At 40.0% G+C, this 21,773-nt stretch overlaps 1 protein-coding gene across 3 annotated transcripts in view; it reads left to right on the forward strand.

Annotated features, from left to right (window-relative positions):
• The window catches only part of immp1l (inner mitochondrial membrane peptidase subunit 1), a 130,627-nt gene that overhangs the window by 45,523 nt on the left and 63,331 nt on the right, over positions 1-21,773 (forward strand). For all 3 annotated transcript variants that reach the window (XM_072272820.1, XM_072272821.1, XM_072272819.1), the window contains one exon: positions 17,270-17,408. In XM_072272820.1, coding sequence (XP_072128921.1) covers positions 17,270-17,408 — 139 coding nt within the window. The remainder of the gene's footprint in view (positions 1-17,269; positions 17,409-21,773) is intronic.

The following is a 21,773-nucleotide window of genomic DNA, read 5'->3' on the forward strand; positions in this document are numbered from 1 at the left end:
ATGCCTTTGAGATGGTGTCTTAGGGCAGCTTGTGGTTGAGCCCACTAGGAGAATGGCAATTCTGGCTTGGGTGTTATATAATGACGCAGATTTGATTAGGAAATTTAAGGTAAAGGAACCCTTAGGAGGCACTGATCATAATGTGATAGAATTAACCCTGCAGTTTGAGAGGAAGATAAAGTCGGATGTATCACTATTACAGTGGAGTAAAGGGAATTACAGAGCCATGAGAGAGGAGCTGGCCAAAGTTGACTGGAAGGGGACACTAGCAGGGATGACAGCAGATCAGCAATGGCTGGTGTTTCTAGGGGAAATTCGGAAGGTACAGGAAGGATACAAAGTTCAAAAGTGCAAAGTTCAAAGTAAATTTATAATCAAAGTACATATGTGTCGCCATATGTAACCCTGAGTTTAATTTTCTTACGGGCATACTCAATAAATCAAATAACTATAATAGAATCAATGAAAGACCACACCATCTGGGCATACAACCAGTGTGCAAAAGAAGATAAACGGTGCAAATACAAAAATAAATATGATAATAAATAAATAAGTAACAATAATAAGTAATAATAAATAAATAAGTAACAAATATTGAGAACATCAGATGAAGAGTCCTTGAAAGTGAGTCTATAGGTCGTGGAAACATTTCAGTGGTGGTGACATCCCAAAAATGAAGACATATTCTAAAGGGAGGATGAAGCAACTGTATTGACAAGGAAAGTCAGAGACAGTGTACAACCTAAAGAGAGGGCACATAAAATAGCAAAAATTATTGAGAAGGTAGAGGATTGGAAAGCTATTAAAAACCAACGGAAGGCAACTAAAAAATCCGTAAAGAGTGAAGAGATAAATTATGAAGGTAAGCTAGCAAATAATATAAAAGAGGATACAAAAAGGTTTTCAGATATATGAAGAGTAAAGGAGAGACGAGAATGGATATCGAACCACTGGAAAATGACGCTGTAGGGGTAGTAATCGGGAACAAAGAAATGACAGACCAACTGACACAGAGGGTTGTGGGTGCCTGGAATGACTTGCCAGGGATGGTGGTGGAGGCTAAAACATTAGGGGTATTTAAGAGCCTCTTAGACAGGAACATGGATGAAAGAAAAATAGAGGGTTACGGGGTAGTGTGGGTTTAGTACTTTTTTTTAAGGAATATATGGGTTGGCACAACATTGAGGGCCGAAGGGCCTGTACTGTGCTGTAGTATTCTAGTGTCTAGTGTCTTCACTCGCAAAATGCCAGAAATGTGAGAATGCAAGGGGGCAGAAGTGAGTGTCATTGCTATTACAGTACTAAGGAAAGGTGCTTGGGAAGCTGAAAAGTCTGAAGGTAGATAAATCACCTGAATTAGATGGACTACACCCCAAGGTTCTGAAAGAAATAGCTGAAGAAATTGTGGAGGCATTAATAATGATCTTTCAAGAATCACTAGATTCTAAAATGGATACGGAGGACTGGAAAATTGAAAATATCATACCACTTTTTAAGAAGGAAAAGAGGCATTAGAAAGGTAATTATAAGCCAGTTAACCTGACTTTAGTGATTGGAAATATTGGAGTCTATTATTAAGGATGAACTTTAGGAGTGCTGGGAGGCACATGATAAAATAAGCCAAAGTTAGCATAGTTTTCTAAAGGGGAAATCTTGCCTGACTAATCTGTTGGAATTCTTTGAGGAAATAACAGGCAGAATAGACAAAGGAGAGTCAGTGGATGTTCTTTATTTGGATTTCAGAAGACCTTTAACAAGATGCCGCACATGGGGCTGCTAAACAAGAGCCCATGGTGTTACAGGAAAGGTACTAGCACAGATATCAGATTGGTTGAGCAGCAGAAGGCAAAGAATGGGAATAAGGGGTGCTTTTTCTGGTTGGCTTCCAGTGACTAATGGTGTGCTAAAGGGATTGGTGTTGGGACCACTTTTTTTCATGATATACTTTATGAAGGAATTGATGGCTTTGTGGCCAAGTTTACGGATTATAAGAAGGTAGGTAGGGTGCAGGTGGTGTTGAGAAAGCAGGGTGTCTGCAGAGGTCTTAGACAGTTAGGGGAAATGGGCAAAGAAATGACAGATGGAATATAGTGCAGGAACGTACATGGTCATGTATATTGGCAGAAGAAATAAAGGTGTAGACTATTTTCTCAATGGGGAGAAAATTCAAAAATCAGCATGCAAAGGGACTTGGGAGTCCTTGTGCACCATTCTCTAAAGATTGATGGCAGATGAACTTAATGAATATTTTGCATCAGTCTTCATTGTGGAAGACACTAGCGTTGTTCCAGAGATACGTGAGTATCAGGGAGCAGGAGTGAGCGCCATTACTATTACAAAGGAAAAAGTGCTAGACAAACTCAAAGGTGTTAAGCTAGTTGTCACCTGGATCTGATGGACTACTGAGGGAATCCTGAGGGAAGTTGCTGAAGAAATAACGGATACATTGGTTATGATCTTTCAAGAATCACTTGATTCTGGCATGGTGCAGAAGGACTGGAAAATTGCAGATGTCAATCCACTCTTTAAGAAGGGAGGAAGGCAAAATAAAGGAACTTATGGGCCAGTTAGCCTATTGTCAACAGTCTTGTGCCCCATATCTCAGAATGGATGTGTTGTCATTGGAGAGAGTCCAGAGGAGGTTCACGAGGATGATTTTGGGAATGAAGGGGTTAACATATGAGGAGCATTTGGCAACTTTGGGCCTGTACTCACTGGAGTTTAGAAAAATGCAAGGGGGTCTAATTGAAACCTATCAAATGTTGAAAGGACTAGATGAGGTGGGTATGGAGAGGATGGTGGAGGTATCCAGAGCTAGAGGGCACAGCCTCAAAATTGAGGGGTGACCTTTTAGAACAGAGATAAGGAGAAACTTTTTTCGTCAGAGAATGATGAATCTGTGGAATGCTCTGCCGCAGACTGCGATGAAAGCCAAGCCAGGTCTGGGTATATTTAAGGCGGATGTTGATAAGTTTCCTGATTTGTCAGGGAATCAAAGGATCTAGCGAGAAGGCAGGTGTATGGGGTTGAGTGGGATCCGGTATCAGCCATGATGGAATGGTGGAGCAGACTTGATGGGCTAAATAGCCTAATTCTGCTCCTATGTCTTTTGGTCTTATGGTCTTTAGATTGAATTGGAAGTAAGGAAGCCAAGTGCAATGTTAGCATTCATTTCAAGAGTACTAGAATACAAAAGCAACGATGTAATGCTGAGGCTTTATAAGGCACTGGTCAGATGGCACTGGGAGTGTTGTGAGCAGTTTTGGGCCCCTTATCTAAGAAACTATGTGATGGCATTGGAGATTGTTTCAGAGGAGGTTCACGAGAATTATTCCAGGAATAAAGGGGTTAACATATGAAGAGCATTTGATGGCTCTGGGCCTATACTTGCTGGAGTTTAGAAGAATCGAGTGCGGGGTGGGGTGGGAGGTGATCTCATTGAAACCAATTGAATTTTGAAAGTGCTAGTTAGAGTGGATGTGGAGAGGATATTTCCTTTAGTATGGAAGCCTAGGATCAGAATGCACATCCTCAGAATTGAGGGATGTCCATTTAGAATGGAGATGAGGGAAACGTTTCTTTATCCAGAAGGTAGTGAATCTGTGGAATTCATTGCCATTGATGGGCTGCTGTTCAGGCAAAATCATTGGATATATTTAATGCAGAGGTTGATAGGTTCTTGATTAATCAGGACAGCAAAGGTTATGGAGAGAGGGCAGGAGAACAAGGTTCAGAGGGATAATGGATAAGCCATGATGGATTGGTGGACCAGACTTGTTGGGCAAATGGCCTAATTATGTTCCTATGTCTTATGGTTTTATGGTCTTTATGGTCTTAATGACCATCCACAGGATCTATATCTAAATTCAAACTTCCCTTCAGTGAGTAAATAAAAAAAATTAGTTTCAATTCTTTACTTAAATATATATTGTTTTAGCTGTAGTAAATGTTTGTACTCATTTTATGTTGGATGAATTAAATGCTTTTTACTGAATTTGAAAAATATTTTGTTTTCAAGTTTCTGTATTTAAAATTAAACATCAAAGCACTTTTAATGAATTCTTGTAATTTTGGGGAAAAACAGGTGTTCTGGTGAATGGGAGAGCTCATTGATTTCTCTGTGGCATTCTGTGCATAGCCATTTGTATTCTTCTGTAAGGTCAGTTCAGGTGTAAATTTATAGTGTATCTTTGTAAGTGTAAATAGAAATCAGGATGACAACAATGAAGGAATAAAAGAGACAATAGTCTGGTAAGCAACAGAATGGTCAGTGAAAGAGATTTAAAGGGAGATATATTAAAGCTTGAAATGATCAGCTAATTTATGTGAATCCTTATCATTTCCAACAGAAAGAAACATGCTTTATTTTACTGTTCAGCAAAGCCTAGCCACACAAAACAAGACAAGTACATATGGATAGTCTCTTGATATCGTTCACTTGCCGTGTAATCTTATTATGCAAAGTTCTAATCTTCACCTAGAATGAAAGCCCCTGGGGTCACAATATAGTCATATCAGGGTTTTTGGGGTCATGCTTTGTGATCCTTGGCTTATTCCTCCCAGCATAGCTGGGATTTGAGAGCATCCCCAGACACTTGCAAATATCAGTGGCAGAATCAGCCGGAACCTGCTGCAATGTTTAGAAGACGAGACCAACATGAGGTCCCTGGTAGGATTAGAGATGATTTGTCGCTGCAGGATTTTCTAACAGATGTATTATTGGATGGGGAATAGAGGCCATCGGTGCAGTGAAATTGGATCACATTTACCATTCTTGCTGCATCCACTGGTGGCTAAAGTAGCAGCTGCATGTGGATTTTATTTCTTTCAGGTAAAGCAACTTGTAAGCCATTTTGGAGGAATGAGATGAAAGCAGCTTTGGTGACATTTCTGATGTCAGTAAGATTTAGTAGAAATGTAATGTGATTATTGATGACACCTTCAATATAGGGATCCGCATGGAAACATCACTGCCTGGCCCTGGGAAATGAGCCTTTCCCATCTTTTTCTCACAGTTGGAGACTCAAAGTAATTTTTTTTTTTGATTTTTAAAGTGACTTAAAATTTTCTATTTTGTACTTAATACTGAATGTAAACAGCGTGGTTTTGGGTAACGCTAAATTTTGTCACAACACACCAGATAAACGTGTTGGTTATGAGTAGCTTATACAAAAAAATAAATAAAATATATAGTATGGTTCCAAACTGGTTCTTGTATATTATAGACACAAATACATGTACTTGGGCTTGCAGATCAAAAACATTTTAATACCTGTTTCTTTACTCATAATAAACTTTTGAATAGAACATACACCTTGTATGCTTACTGGGCTTAGGTAAAGAATCGAAGTTCAAAAAGTAAATTTATTGTCAATGCATATATTTGTTGCCATATCCCATCCAGAGCTTCGTTCTCGTGGCCATTCATAGTAGAACAAAGAAACATTATAGGATCAATGAAAAACTACACAGAAACAAAGACGACAACCAGTGTGCAAAAGACAACAAGTTGTGCAAATACTAGCAGAAATAATAATAAATAAGAAATAAATAATACTGAGAACATGAGTTGTAGAGTTCTTGAAAGTGAATCCATAGATTATGGAATCAGTTCATTGTAGGGGTGAGTGAATGAAGAGTGGAAAGAGAAGACCAGGGATGTAATTAACTTGAAGTTGGTGGTGAGCTGATTAGAGGCATGGAATAACAACTGGGGAATAACATCGTCAGGAACAGGGTTGGAGTACAGAGCACAATTAAGTGAAAGGACATCAAGGTTTGGAGTAGCATATATACAACCAAATGAAATAACATTCCTCCGGACCACAGTGCACCCACAAAATATATCACACACAGTACATAAACCAAACTACAGTCAACTCTGATTAATTGGGAAACGTTGGATCCAAAACATTTTGGCCCAATTAAACAGCTGCCCCAATTAACCAAAGTTTCATGGAAATAGTTAAAAAGGCATAAAAAAGACAAGCTACCATTTAACTGAGTAACAAACAAATAGTTATCAATGGAGAAATTCATCCAGAGTATGCTATCATGTTCTTTTGATTGACTGTAAACGAAGAAAATCACCTCAGACACCGAGTGCAGATAATGAACTGCCTTCGTTGCTTTCCTGCATAAAGTCAGAATAAAAAACAAAATTATCAAAAATCACCGACTTTTGAACCTGTGTCCATCGGCCCAAATGGATTATATAACTGATGCTATTTAAAAACTATTCGCTTCGTAGTGTCTAACGGCTGTACGTGACTGGTACTAGTTAGAAACTATTTGACAACAGTCCCCTGTCCTAGCTATTTTCTCAATCAGTGTTCTTTAGGAGTTGTTCCAAATAAGTAGCTGCCCTGATTAACCAATGATCCAATTAACTGGAATCCACTGTATAATCATAAATAAGTTAATAAAATATAATTCAAAATGCATGTAGTGCACAGCACAGGTAAACAGCTCGCTGTCCTAGTGATGAGACCTTGGTGTACCTTGCAGCGTATTCATTAGTCTCACAGCCTGGGGGAAGAGCCTGTTATAGCAGGCCTAGGCTTGATACTTCTATACCTCCTTCCAGACGGTAGTGGGTCAGAATTATGGGATGGGTAGTAGAGATCCTCGACATCTTTCTGGCCCTTTAATGCTCCCAGTAAATGTCACCAAGGGGGAGGAGGGTGGTGTAGAGAGACCCTGGTTATCCACTCGGCAGTTTTTATGATTCCCTGTAGGGTCTTGTAGTCCGATGCCTTGCAGTTCTATACCACACAATGATACAGCCAGACAGAACATTCTCGATGTTACTCCTGTAGAAAGCTGTTAGAGTGGAGGTGGAGAGCTTTGCACACCTCAGTCTCCTCAGAAAGTGTATACGCTGCTGTGCTGTCTTGACTAATGAGGATGTGTTATGGGTCCAGGTTAGATTGTCCATTATGTGAACACAAAGGAACTTTGTGCCCTTTACTCTGTCCACGGCAGAGCCATTAATTTGCAATGTAGAGTGGTTGACTTGTGTCTTCTTGAACCCACAATTATCTCTTTATGTCTGGTCCACTTTGAGACTCAGATTGTTGTTCTCGCACCATTTGACAAGCCTCTCTACCTCCTGTCAGTATGCCAAATCATTGTTGCTGTTGAGGCCACCCACTGTTGGATCATCAGTGAACTTCGTGGTGCAGTTTGAGCTAGATCTGGCAGTGTAGTTGTGAGTCAGCAGTGTGAACAGCAGCTGGCTGAACACACAATCCTGGGGTGGGGGGGGGGTGCAACAGTGCTTGAGATGTTTCTGCCAACTTGGACTATCTGGTGTCTTTCCATCAAGAAGTCCAAGATCCAGTTACGGAGAGGGATGTTGAGTCCCAGCGAGGGCAGTTACCCACCAGCCTCTGAGGGACGATCGTGTTAAATGCTGAGTTGAAGTTGATAAACAACATCCTAACATTTGAGCCATCGTTTTCTAGGCAGGACAGGGCAGAGTGAGGGCCAAAGCTATGGCATCATCAGTGGACCTGTTTGAGTTGTAGGCAAACTAGAAAGGGTCCAATGTAGCTAGAAGGTGGGATTTTGATACGTCTTGTTACCAGCCACTCAAAGCACTTATTGTTGAAGTCAGTGCTACTAGCCAGCATTTATTTAGGCCAGTTTCCATCGCTCTCCTAGGCACCGGAATGATTGTGCCTGCCTTGAAGCCTGCAGGAACAGTGGACTGCTTGAAAGAGATATTAAAGATGTCTGTTAGATCTCTGTCAGTTGGGCTGCTGAGTCCATCAGTAGCTGACTAGGTATGTTGTCTAGCCCCACAGCTTTATGTGGGTTCACCCTGGCTAGGATCCTCCTCACCTTGGCTGCAGCCAGAGGCTGTCTGTTCCTCAGGGAGAATGGGGGCTTTCTTCGATGTCAGTCATCTACAATAGAGGGTCTCAAATTTTCTACTTAATAGTCTCCACTGAGTACTAGTGATTTTATTGCCCAGTATTACTCCCCCTCCCCCGTTTACATTGCGATAATCTTATCCGAAAACACACAGACTAGCTGGAATGGGAACTCAAGCTAGTCAATAAGCATTATGAAAGGAGAAACAAGTGATATTTCAGATCAATAACCCATCCTCAGAATGAGAAAAGAATGGAGGGTTACAGTTTACAGTAAGACTCGACTTAATTATGAGTTTGCAAAGAGCATACTTGTGCTCAGTGGCCACTTTTTTTAGTTACACCTGTATACATTTTTAATACAAATATCCAATCAGCCAATTATGTGGCAGAAACTCAATGCAAAAAAGGATGCAGAAATGGTGAAGAGATTCAGTTATTAAAATGAAAAATCAGAATGGAGAAGAAATGACTTTGATCATGGAATGATTGTTGGTGCCAGACGAGGTGGTTTGGGTATCACAGTAACTACTGACCTACTGGAATTTTCTTGCAGAGAATTTGCTTGAGTTAACAGAGAATGGTGCAAAATACAAAAAACATCCAGTGGGTGTCAGTTCTTTGGGCAAAAACACCCTGTTAAAGGGAAGCGTGAGAGTAGAATGGTCAGATTTGTTCAAGCTGACAGGAAGGTGGCAGTGATTCAAATAACTACATGTTACAACAGTAATGTGCAGCAGAGCATCTCTGAATGCATAACACATCGGACCTTGAAGTCGATGGGTTACAGCAGCAGGAGTATAGATTACTGTATTAAAATATGGATGCTGCGGAGAATTTATGGAACACAAAAGTGGTTATAATGAATTCTCAACTTTGTTCCTTATCCCATGGATTTTGGTGGATAAGTACATTGGAAAATATGTAAAACAGGCTAATAATTTGCAATTGCCAGCTTTGTTCTACTGGTAAAAAAAACAATTTTACCTTGGTTGGTTTGATAATAATATTGAAGAGGATACCAAAAGTTCCTTCAGATACATAAATTGTAAAAGAGAGGTGAGAGTGGATATCGGATCGCTGGGGAATGAGGCTGGAGAGGTAGTAAAGGGGGAAAATGAAATAGCAGATGAACTGAATAAAGTACTTTGCATCAATCTTCATTGTGGAAGACACTAGTAGTGTAGTGGAAATGCCAGGTGTCAGGGGTATGAAGTGTATGAAGCTATCATAACTAGTCAGAAGGTTCTTGGGAAGCTGAAAGGTCTGAAGGTAGATAAATCACCTGGACCAGATGGTGTACACCCCAGAGTTCTGAAAGAGGAGGCTAAAGAGATCATGAAGGGATTAGTAATGACCTTTCAAGAATCATTAGATTCTGGAATGGTTCTGGAAGACTGGAAAATTGCAAGTGTCACTCCACTCTTCAAGAAAGGAGAGAGGCAGAAGAAAGGAAACTATCAGCCAGTTAATCTGACTTCAGTGGTTGGAAAGTTGTTGGAATCTCAGGGTACTAGGAGACACATGATAAAATAGGCCATAGTCAGCATGGTTTCCTCAAGGGAAAATTTTGCCTGCCAAATTTGTTGGAATTTGATGAAGTAACAAGCGGAATAGAGAAAGGAGAGTCGGTTGACATTGTATACTTGGATTTTCAGAAGGCCTTTGACAAGCTGCAACACATGAGGTTGCTTAACAAGCTATGAGCCCATGGTATTACAGGAAACATTCTAGCATAGATGAAGCAGTGGCTGATTAGCAGGAGGCAAAGAGTGGGAATAAAGGGAACTTTTTCTGACTGGCTGTCGGTGTCTAGTAGTGTTCCACAGGGGTCTGTGTTGGGACTGATTCATTTTACGTTTTATGTCAATGACTTGGATGATGGAATTGTGGCTTTGTTGCAAAGTTTGCTGATGATATGAAGATAGGTGGAGGGGCAGGTTGTTTTGAGGAAGTACTGCGGCTATAGGAGGACTTAGACAGATTAGGGGAATGGACAAAGAAATGCAGATGGAATACAGTGTTGAGAAGTGTATGGTCATGCACCCTGGTAGAAGAAATGAAAGGGTTGACTATTTTCTAAATGGAGAGAAAGTATAAAAAACTGTGGTGCAAAGGGACTTGGGAGTCCTTGTGCAGGATTCCCTAAAGGTTAATTTGCAGATTGAGTCTGTGGTGAGGAAGGCAAATACAATGTTCACATCCATTTCAAGAGGGCTAGAATATAAAAGCAAGGATGCAATGTTGAAACTTTATGACGCACTGGTGAGGCCTCACTTGGAGAATTGTGAACAGTTTTGGGCCACTTAAATTAGAAAGGATGTGTTGAAACTGGAGAGGGTTCAAAGGAGGTTCATAAAAATGAGTAGAGGATTAAATGGCTCGTCTGGGGCTGTATTTGCTGGAATTCAGTAGAATGAGAGGTGACCTATTGAATGGTGAAAGGCCTTAATAGAGTGGATGTGGAGAGGATGTTTCCCATGTTGGGAGAGTCTAAGACCAGAGGTCACAGCCTCTGAATAGAGGGGTGTCCTTTTAGAATGGAGATGAGGATGAATTTCTGTAGTCAGGGGGCATTGAATCTGTGGAATTCTTTACCACAGGCTGCTATAGAGACCAAGTATTTATGTGTACTTCAAGCAGAGACTGATGGATTATTGATTGGTCAAGGCATGAAGGGATATGAGGAGAAAGCAGGAGATTGGGGCTGAGAGGAAAATTGAACAAGCCATGATGAAATGGTGGAGCAGACTCGATAGGCCAAATGGCTTAATTCTGCTCCTATATCTTATGGTCTTATGGTTTATGTTTTGTACATCCCATTGTATAAAGAGCACTGAAGCTAAGAAAGTAGAAAGCATCAAGGGTCAGAAACTGTATTTATATGAATGATGTATTACTGAAGTAATTTTCACTGAAGTTGAGAAAGGTGAGAAGCAACTGTGAACAATTTTCATGGAGGAAATAGTCTTTCCCTATTTACCCTAAAGTGGAAGTCAATTTGAAGTTGTGACGGAAGACAGTTTAATAGTTATTGGAGGATTAGCTGTCAGGTGCATTAGAGGCAGAGACCAGATTGACTTTTAAGGGAGGAGCAAATAAACACTTATGTCAGAAAAATATATAGGATTGTGGGATAAGTCCAGTGTAGTGGCTTAATTTTAGAATAACCCATCATAAGCACAGAATCAAATATCGCTGTGATGATTGTACATTCTAGTATCAATTGTTTGGCGACAATAAAGTATAAAGTATAACATTGTATATGGAAGCTTACTATCATGCTGTTCAGGAAAGTTTTAGAGGCTTAAGAGTATTACAGCATAGAAACAGGCTCTTTGGTTCACCTAGTCCATGCCAAGCCATTGTTCTGCCTAGTCCCATCAACCTGCACCTGGATCAAAGCCTCCATATCCTCCCATCCACGTACTCATCCAAATACCCCGATCCACCACTTCCATAGGCAGCTCGTTCCACACTGTCACCATCCTCTGAGTGAAGAAATTCCCCCTCAGGTTCCCCTTAAATATTTTACTGTTCACCCTTAACCTATGACCTATAGTTCTCATTAACCTGCTTGCATTTACCCTATCTGTATATATTTGCCCCTCATAATTTTATGTACCTCTACCAAATTTATCCTCTGTCAAAGCTCATTCTCCTATGCTCCAGGGAATAAAGTCACAACCTATTCACGTTTCCCTATGACTCAGGTCCTCAAGACCCAGCAACACCCAGTGTTGTAAGGTAATGAGACATTTTGAAAGTGGAATTCGTTAATTGAAAGAAGACTAACTTCACTGAGGTGGGATGGCGTCCAATATTGGTGGTGGGTATGATTTTAAAATGGAAAGTATCAGGAAAAAGGTTATTTTTGAGAGGTTAGATTTAGTTAAGGAGAAGTAGCATGGATTTGTAAAAGGCAGCTCATGTTGATTGAACTTCTTGATGAAGTAGTTAGGAAGGTTGCCGAAGGAAAATTAATGGATGTCGTTGACATGAATCTTAAGAACATTTGACGAAATACCATATAAAAGAGTGGATAGCAAAACAAAGGCTGATTGGAGTAGGCAAACTAAAATCATACTGGATAAAAATTGGCTTAATTTCAGAAAACCGTAAATCATGATAAATAAGAAGGGGTAGTACTTAAAACACCCAGCTGTTCGGGCAGCAGTTACAGAAAAAGAGATGGAGTTAGTGTTTTTGAGGAAAGGACTTCGGCCTGAATCGTTAATTCTATCGCTCTTTCCACAAATGCTGCCCAACATGCTGAGTGTTTCCAGCATTTTCTGCTTTCACTGTACTCTTTATATTTTATGTCCTTTTCTTTGCGAACCATTTTCTTGCTATCACTGGTAATGCATGCTGCGTTTATTTCAGCAGCTCATAGAATTTGTGGGTAATATATAGGCTACATTCTGGACCTATGATTAGATTATGAGTAGTAACTACTGTGATATTAGTGCTCTAACATGTTACATCATTATCCCCTGCTGCTTCATCAGTATAGAGCTTTGACATTTATTTGAAGCTCTCCTGTTTTCCTTTTATCGTGTGTGATTATCTCTTACTTCAAGTGTCTATTGATGTGATGCATTATTTTAAACAGGCTACAATACTGTATTTGTTAAGTATTCTTCCAGCTGCTAGTGTGTCCTATGCTACTGGAGCTTCAGAACTGAGAGTTCCTGTGGCTAGCTCGTCAAAATGTATACTTGGACCCAGAGCTTTTGTGTTTGGAGAGTACAGATCAGAAAATTGTTGGGTTGAAATTGTTCTTACCACTTTATGTGCACAATACACTGATGCACTGTGGACTGCAGGTGCACTTGATTTTTTTTTTATTTATGTGGAGACACAGCACGGTAACAGGCCCTTCCATTCAACGAGCCTGTGACACTCAATTACACCCATATGACCAATTAACTTATTAAGGAAACTGGAGCACCCGGAGAAACCCCATGCGGTCACAGGAAGAATGTACAGACTCCTTACAGACAGCGGCAGGTTAACCTTGGTTACTGGTGCTGTAATAGCATTAAGCTGATCGCTACGCTACTGTGCCACCAATGCAGCAATGATGTCATAGTCATAGAAGTAATGCAACATGGGAACAGGACCTTCAACCCAACTGTGGTGCCCAGCAGACTAGTCCCAATTGCCCTCATTTAACCCACATCTCCTGTTTTCTAGTTACCGTAGTTATTTAAATATCTTTGAAATGTTGTTATTGTACCTGCCTTAACCACTTTTTCTGACAGCTCATTCCTTAGATTCTTACTCCTCTGTATAAAGAAGTTGCCCCTCATTTCCATTCTACATCTTTCACTGCCCACCTGAAACCTGAACAGCTGGTTGTCCTAGAGATGAGACCTCGGTGGTGGCAGAGTATTCATTAGACTCACACAGGCTGAGGGAAGATGCTGTTACCCAGTCTGGCAGTCCTAGTTCTGGTGCTCCTGTGCTTCCTTCCTGACAGTAGTGGGTCAAGGAGATTGTGGGATGCATGGTAGGGATCCTTAACAGTGCTTTGGGATATTCTCTTTAGCTGTTTTTGTTTTAAAGTGTTAACCTTAACTCAGTTACAGCCAGGAAGTCTGAAGTTTATTTTCCACACAGTATGCGTCTTTTCTCCTTTTTCCCCATTCGTCCTGATGGCCTTAGGTTACCCTTAACTCTGATCTAATCTCCAACTCCCAGGTCCTAATCCTGCCCTGATTCTTTCTTTGACTTCCCAGCGCCTTTGGACCTTGTGTATTAGAATACCCCAGATGGGTTAGTGAGCTAACCTAACATTACAATGGACCAAATTTGGCCGTAGTTATAGAATTAGCTTCCCAGGTGTAGATTAACTTTAAGGATTTGAGCAGCGTGCTTTTGTAAGTAGTCATTAATATATTCAAAATTACTGCAATAAAGAGACATATCTTGATTATATTACTTAATATTTTAGTAAAGACATCCATTTATTTAGCATATAACCCAGATAAAAGAGATAACTAAAGAGAGAGAAAAATAGAAATCCATTCAGTCTCTACAGAGGGCTGGCAATCGAGCACAGAACATAATCTCCTAAAACAAATTGCCAAGGAATTTAATGACATATCACCATTTCATTTCCGGTCTTATGCAGTTGAATATTGATTTTTTTTCCTGAAGTGAAAGACAATGATAGTTATTGGGCTTGTTTTACACACGAGAAATGTAATCATGCGCCTGAAGCACGAGTCACCTGTGTTCTGTGTGCCTACTCCATTTAGATTTTGCAGTGAAACTCAGATCCTTTCTGCATTTTTTATACTTTCTCCACCATCTCACCTCATCCTGCCTAATCCTTGGCACTGCCCCTCTGGCCATTGCCCTCCCCCCTCCCCCCCCCCACCCACCCATACAACCAGGTCTCCATCTCCAATCTTCACAACGTAACCCACACCTGAATCACAACTCCCAGTCCAGACACTTAGGTAACACATTTGCGAGCAGGACAGTGAGAACACTAAACTGTAAATGGCCTGTTCCGCCGTTCAATAAGATCATGGCCAATCTGGCTGTGGAATCAGTTCTACCACCCTATTGCTAGACTCAACCTTGTGAACATTCTGAACTCCACCTCAAAATTCAGTATGTCTTTTCTCAAATCAGGGGACCAGAAGTGCATGCTCTACTCCATGTATACCCATACCAGTACCCTGTACAGTTGCAGCGTAGCCTCCCTACCCTTAAATTCAATCCTCCAGCAAAGAAAGATCAACATTCCATTTGGCCTCTTAATAACCTATTGCACCTCCAAACCAACCATTTGCAATCCATGCACAAGTACTTTGCACAATATAGTGTAGCCAAAAAGTTCTATTTTAACTTCAGCAGTGCATAGGACTTGTTTCCAAAATGCATCAGGCTTGTTTAGATGTTCCTTTGAACCTTTTGAATAGAACTTTTTGGCCGCAGTATGTTTGGAGAAGAAAGGGTGCAGAATTTCATGAAAAGAACCCCTCTCCAACTGTTAAGCACGGGAGTGGATCGATCATGCTTTGGGCTTGCGTTGCAGCCAGTGGCACGGGGAACATTTACTGGTAGAGGGAAGAATGAATTCAATTAAATACCAGCAAATTCTGGAAGCAAACATCACACCGTCTGTAAAAAAGCCGAAGATGAAAAGAGGATGACTTCTACAGTAGGATAATGAACCTAAACACACCTCAAAATCCACAATGGACTACCTCAAGAGGCACAAACTGAAGGTTTTGCCATGGCCCTCACAGTCCCCTGACCTAAACATCATTGAGAATATGTGGATAGACCTCAAAAGAGTAGTGCATGCAAGACGGCCCAAGAATCTCACAGAACTAGAAGCCTTTTGCAAGGAAGAATGGGCGAAAATCCCCCAAACAGGAATTGAAAGACTCTTAGCTGGCTACGGAAAGCATTTACAAGCTGTGATACTTGCCAAAGGGGGTGTTACTAGGTACTGCCATGCAGGGAGCCCAAACTTTTACTTTGGGCCCTTTTCCTTTTTTGTAATTTTGAAACTGTGTAAGATGAAAATAAAAAAGTTTTCTTGCTTAAAATATTAAAGAAATGTGTCATCTTTAACTTTATGCCTTTTAGAAATCAGTTCATCTTTTACTCGCTTAGCTATTCACAGTAACAGAAATTTTGACCAGGGGTGCCCAAACTTTTGCATACCACTGTATGCTACACTACTTTTCCAAACCTTAGATATGCTACAGTCCTTTTCCAAATCATTAACCTACACTAGATCATGAGCAGTTGCGGGCCAGGCACAGACCCCTGGGGCACTCTGCTCACCACTGACTACCAACCAGAAAAACATCCATTTATCTCAACTCTTTGCTTTTGTTGGTTAACCAATGCTCTATTCATGCTAATATTAGTTATACTTATCATGCTAATAATATTGTTCTATGACTAATGCATTACCCCCAACTCTATGCATCCATCTTATGGATAAATCTTTTATTCTGCAGCATATCACATGCCTTCTGGAAGGCCAAGTATACAACATCCACCTGTTTCCCTTTAACCAATGAGTTCATTCCAGGACCTGTCCTTCATGAATCCCTTCTGTGTCTGCTTGATTGAACCATTTCTATCCAGATGTCTCACCATTTCTTCCTTAATGATACTTAAGGCATTTTCCTCATTACAGATAACTGGCCTATAGTTATCTGCATTTTGCTTTCATCCTATTTTGAACATTTTGGTGTGATATTCACTGTCTTCTAATCTGCTGAGACCTGACCAGAGTCCAGAGGATGTTGGTAAATTATCACAGATGTATATATTATGTATACATTAATATGCCTAATGCATATTTAACTTCTATCATTTCTTTCAGTGCCTTAGGATGCATCCTATCATGATGCACCCGACCAGGGACTTGTCTGTCTGGTCCTGATGGGTGGTAAAACCGTCATATATTGTGAAGTTATTTATGGCTGGACTCTTAGTTTGAAGATGTTTATCCTATGATGTCAAGGACACATGCAAAAAGTGTAGCTGCAGACGTGATCATACTTAAATTCCTGCACATTTGCTGTATGTAACATTTGTTCTCTAGGCTGCATATTCAAATGAAACACAATAGTTTTAACAGTTTTGTGTAATGCATCCTATGATCCTACTGGAAAGATGCAAACAAGGTTGAAAGAGTACAGTGAAATTCTCAAGGATGTTGCCGGCTCTGGAGGACCTGAGTTATAAGGAAAGATTGACTAGATTGGCACTGTATTTCTTAGAACATAGAAGATTGAAAGGAGATTTGATAGAGCTATGCACAATTATGAGGGGTATAGAGAGGGTAAATGCAAGCAGGCTTTTTCCACTGAGTTGAGTGGGACTACAACTAGAAGTCATGGCTGAAGGGTAAAAAGTTTAAGGGGAATATGAGAGGAAACTTCTTTACTCAGAGGGTCGTGAGAGTGTAGAATGAGCTGCCAGCACAAGTGGTTGCATGCAAGCTTGATTTTAGCATTTCAGATGAGTTTGGATGGGTACATCGGTGGTGGAGGTATGGAGGGCCGTGGTCCTGATGCAGGTTGATGGGAGTAGGCAGTTAAAATGATTTTGACGTGGACTAGATGGTCTGAAGGGCTTGTTTCTGTGCTGTACTTGTCTATGACTCTATTGTTGTTGTAGTGAAAAGAGTAAGTTACACTGGTTATTCATGTCATACTTCATTTAATGGAATCAGCAGTTCCTTTGTTTTATGCATTAACCCTTAATACGGAAAATTCCTGGTAATTGATGCAATAACTGAGCATTTCTGCATAACAAGTATAATTTCATAATAACCAAAATTCAATTAATGGCTGATATTGATGAAGCATTTTTACAGTGATGTGACAGCATTGTCTTCATTCTTGCAGGATTCTGAGGTTGACGTCCATGAAGGGAACTAACATGCTGGGAAGATTCTTTGGCAAAGTGCTGGGTTTCACAGGCTTTACAATTCAGTATGGTTGTATTGCTCACTGTACCTTTGAATACTTAGGAGAAATTGTCATGGTATGTATTTTGCCCTTCTTTGCAATAACTGTTTTAATATTATCTAATATTTTGTCTAAATTTCCAGAAAATCAAAAACTACTCTGCATAGTTATAGAAGCACTATCTTAGATTTTTTGGAATATTTTATAATACTTACCCATTCACGTTCTTCAACTAGAACAAAAGAAAAGTTATTATAAAACAATTTTGGATAACATAATATTTTAAAATTATACTTTGACATTTATTGTTTTCATTCTACACTTTGCTTGGAATCTTAAAGCATGCTTAGGCTATTGCCACAGGTAAAGCAACTTAAATTCTTTATTGGGATAGTTATATAGCTAAGATTGCTAGTTCACCACTTGTATGGGTTGCGTCACCCATTTTCTTTCCACTATGCCATACCAGCGTGTACTTTAACAATGGGCTATTACAAAAAAAAATGTCAAATTCAGGGGTAAGGTTGTAAGACAGTCAACTATGACATTTGCTGACCTGGAATAAAGAAAAGATTTTCACTTTGTTCTTTTTGGTGGTTTAGGCATTTGTTAGATATATTTCCATTCCAAGATCAACAAACAAGCTACCTTCTGCTAAAAAGTCTGCACTTTTGGATTTTCCCCAGTCTCCATAATAAAACATTGCTCATGTCAGTGCTCTGTTGTTGCAAATATCCTTCCAATTTCTATTTTGTTTTGCCATCTCTGTGGGAAGATTCCAACTCCTTTCTGATAGCCCAGTTGCTTCCTTATACTCCCAAATTAAATGTTTCCTTGAATTAAGAGAAATTAAAGAATTAGCTCTGATCCAAAAATGTAAGGTTGATCACATACTGTAAATCCAAGCACAAGTATTATTCAACATGAACATAGTAACAGAACAGTACAGCATAGAAACCAGCTAAAAATCAAATCATAGATAAAATAGGGTCTTTTAAGAGACTTTTGGATAGGTACAAGGAGCTTAGTAAAATAGAGGGCTATAGGTAAGCCTATTAATTTCTAAGGTAGGGACATGTTCGGCACAACTCTGTGGGCCAAAGGTCCTGTATTGTGCTGTAGGTTTTCTATGTTTCTATGTTTTTAAACTCCCAAACACTAATCCCTCCTACCTGCACCGTGTCCATATGCTTACATTTTCCTTACATCTATGTGCTTATCCAAGTATCTCTTAAAAGCCTCTGATGTATTTGCCTCTACTTTCATACTAGGCATTTATGACTCTCTGAGTAAAAAGCTTACCCCTCACATCTCCCTTGAACCTAACCCCTCTCACCTTCAATGCATGCCCCCTGGTATTAGACATTTCAAACCTGCGAAACAGACACTCTCTGTCCACTCTTTCGATACCTCTCATAATCTTGTTAACATCTATCTGATCTCCCCTCAGCCTCCGATGCTTCAGAGAAGACAGCCCAAGTTTATCTAGCCTCTTGTTATAGCAAAAATAAATACATTAAATACATAAATTGCACAGGAATGTGGTGTGTTTCTTTATGTGAGAGCTGATGGAAACTGTTGAGATCCATGGGGTTTACATTGTAGTACACCTCTTTATCATCAGGTATTTTGTCTCAGAGTTGATCAGCAGGATTCTAAGATTGATAATCAGGAAGAATTAAATATCAATGTGAAGAGAAAAAGATTAGAAAAAGTTAAAGACTAGGGAACAGGGATGGCAGAGAAATTAAACAAGTATTTTGTGTCACTCATCACAGGGGAAGACGTAAAAACTTAAGGAGACGGGTTGAGAGAGAGTGAGCTGAAATTAGCAAAAGTCTAATAATAGTTTTAAAGAAATTACTGGGATCAAAAACTAATAAATCCCCATGATCTGATGGGGACTGTTTGGCTATAACTCCATCTATAAGTTTGCAGATGATATCATTGCAGTGGGCCATATTGCAAATAACAAGTTGGAGTTCAGGAAGAAGATGAAGAGCTTAGTGCCATGGTGTCATGACGCCAACCTTTCCTTCGACAATACAAAAGAGCTGGTCATTGACTTCAAGAAGTGGGCCTGTGCACAGGCTCCTGCTTACATCAGTGGTGCTGAGGTCTGGAGGGTTGAGAATTTCAAGTTCCAAAGAGTGAACATTGCCAGTAGATTGGAGAGAGTTCAGAGGAGGTTCATGAAAATAATTCAGGGAATGAAAGGGTTAATATACGAGGAGCGTTTGATGACTCTTGACCTATACTCACTGGAATTCAGAAGAATGAGGGAGGTTCTCGTTGAAACCTATCAAATGTTGAAAGGCCTTGACAGAGTGGATGTGGAGAGGATGTTTCTCTTGGTGGAATAATCTAGGACTAGAGGGCACAGCCTCAGAATAGAGGGACGTACATTTAGAAAAGAGATGAGGAATTCCTTTAGCCAAAATTTGGTGAATCTCTGGAATTCGTCGCCACAGGCAGCTGTGGAAGCCAAGTCATTGGGTATATTTAAGGCAGAAGTTGATAGATTCTTGATTAGTCAAGGCATGTACGGTTATAGGTAGAAGGCAGGAGGTTGGAGCTGAGAGGGAAAGAAATCAGCCATGATAAAGTGGTGGAGCAGACTTAATGGGTCAAATGGCTTAATTCTGCTCCTATATCTTATGATCTTATGGATAGCGCCCTGAACTGGTCTAACTATGTAGATGCAATGGCCAAGGAAACATAACAATGGACTGTATTTCCTGAGGAGGCTAAAGAAATTTGACATGTCTCAATGGACCATTATCAATTTTCAACAATGCACCATAGAAAGCATCCTGTCTGGTTGCGTCACGGTTTGATGTGACAACTGCACCATCCATGACCGTAACAAAAACTGCAGAGTTGTGGATATTGCTCAGTGCATCATGGAAGCCAGCCTGCCTTTCATGGACTCAGTCTGCACCTCTCTCTGCTTCAGTAAAGCAGCCAGCATAACCAAAGATCCCACCCACCTCGGACATTCTTCTGAAGGCATGTACCATGAGGCTCAAGAATAGCTTCTACCCTGCTGTTATAAACTATTGAATGGTAACCTACTGTGATAAGATGGACCCCTTGACCTCACAATCTACATTGTTCTGGCGTTGCCCCTTACTATCTAACTGCACTGCACTCTCTTGTATTGCAATACTTCATTTTGCACTCGTATTGTTTTACTTTATACTACCTCAATGCACAGCTGTAATGAATTGATCTGTATGGACGTTATGCACAAGTTTTTCACTGTACCTTGGTACATCTGACAATAATAAACCAATTTACCAATTTAGTGACTTACCTACACCACAAGTTTTTGAAAGAAGTAGTTTTGAAAATGGTGGATATACTGGTGGTTATCTTCTAAAATTTATTTGATTGTAGGGCATTTACAATAGGTTAAAAGATTGGAGATTTAACATCACTTGTTAAGAAAGGAGAAAGAGAAGAAAATGGGAATTGCAGAACAGTTAACATGACATAAGTAGTAGAAAAAATGTTTGAATCTATTATTTAAAGTGTGGTAACAGGACATATTGCATATAATAATGCAATTAGATAATGCCAACATAACTTTTAAAGATCTAATCACGTTTAACAGATCTGTTAAGATTTTATGGAGTTTTAACTAGCAGAATAGATAGGGCCAATGTGTGTGATGTACTTGAGAGGCCTTTGATAATGTTCCACACAAGTAGTTATTGAAGAACATTAAATTACGGGCTTGGGGATAAACTAATGGTATGGATTGAGGATTAGTTAATGGACAGAAGCAGAATCGGTACAAACGGTTCATGTTTGGGTTGGGACGCTGTATCTAGTGGGAATTCACAGGGATGAATGCCCGAGCCAAGCTGTGTACAACTTCCATTTCAAAATTTCAAATGTAGCTGTTTTTATGGAACCTAGTAACTTGCTAGACCATATTAATGAATGGTCTAGCAAGTTACTAGGTTCCATAAAAATTATACTGGCCAGATTGGGTGAGGATGAAAGATCGTCAGTGAATCCTTCGTATTATTGATACCAGCCTTTTATTTCAGATTTCTTTCATTAATGGATTTAATGTTGTAGCAATAATTGAACTCGTGTGAGTACAGTGACAAAACCGCAATGTTGCCATAATCTGTGGAGTTACTGGACCATTTGAGAGAATTATTAATAGTCAGCCAAATTATGTGGTTGTCAACCAAGTTACGTCACATTTAGACCATAAGATAGAGGGAGTAGAATTAGACCATTTGTCCCATTGAGTGCTCCACAAATTCTATCATGGCTGATTTATTATCGCTCTCAACCCCATTCTCCTGCCTTCTCCCCATATCCTTTGAAGCCCTTCCTAATCAAGAACCTATCAACCTCTGCTTTAAATATACCCAGTGACACCACAGTGGCCACCACAGCCATCTGTGGCAATGAACTCCAT

The sequence above is a fragment of the Mobula birostris genome, chromosome 11 (genome assembly GCF_030028105.1).
Source record: "Mobula birostris isolate sMobBir1 chromosome 11, sMobBir1.hap1, whole genome shotgun sequence".
In the NCBI taxonomy this organism is placed as follows: Eukaryota; Metazoa; Chordata; class Chondrichthyes; order Myliobatiformes; family Myliobatidae; genus Mobula; species Mobula birostris.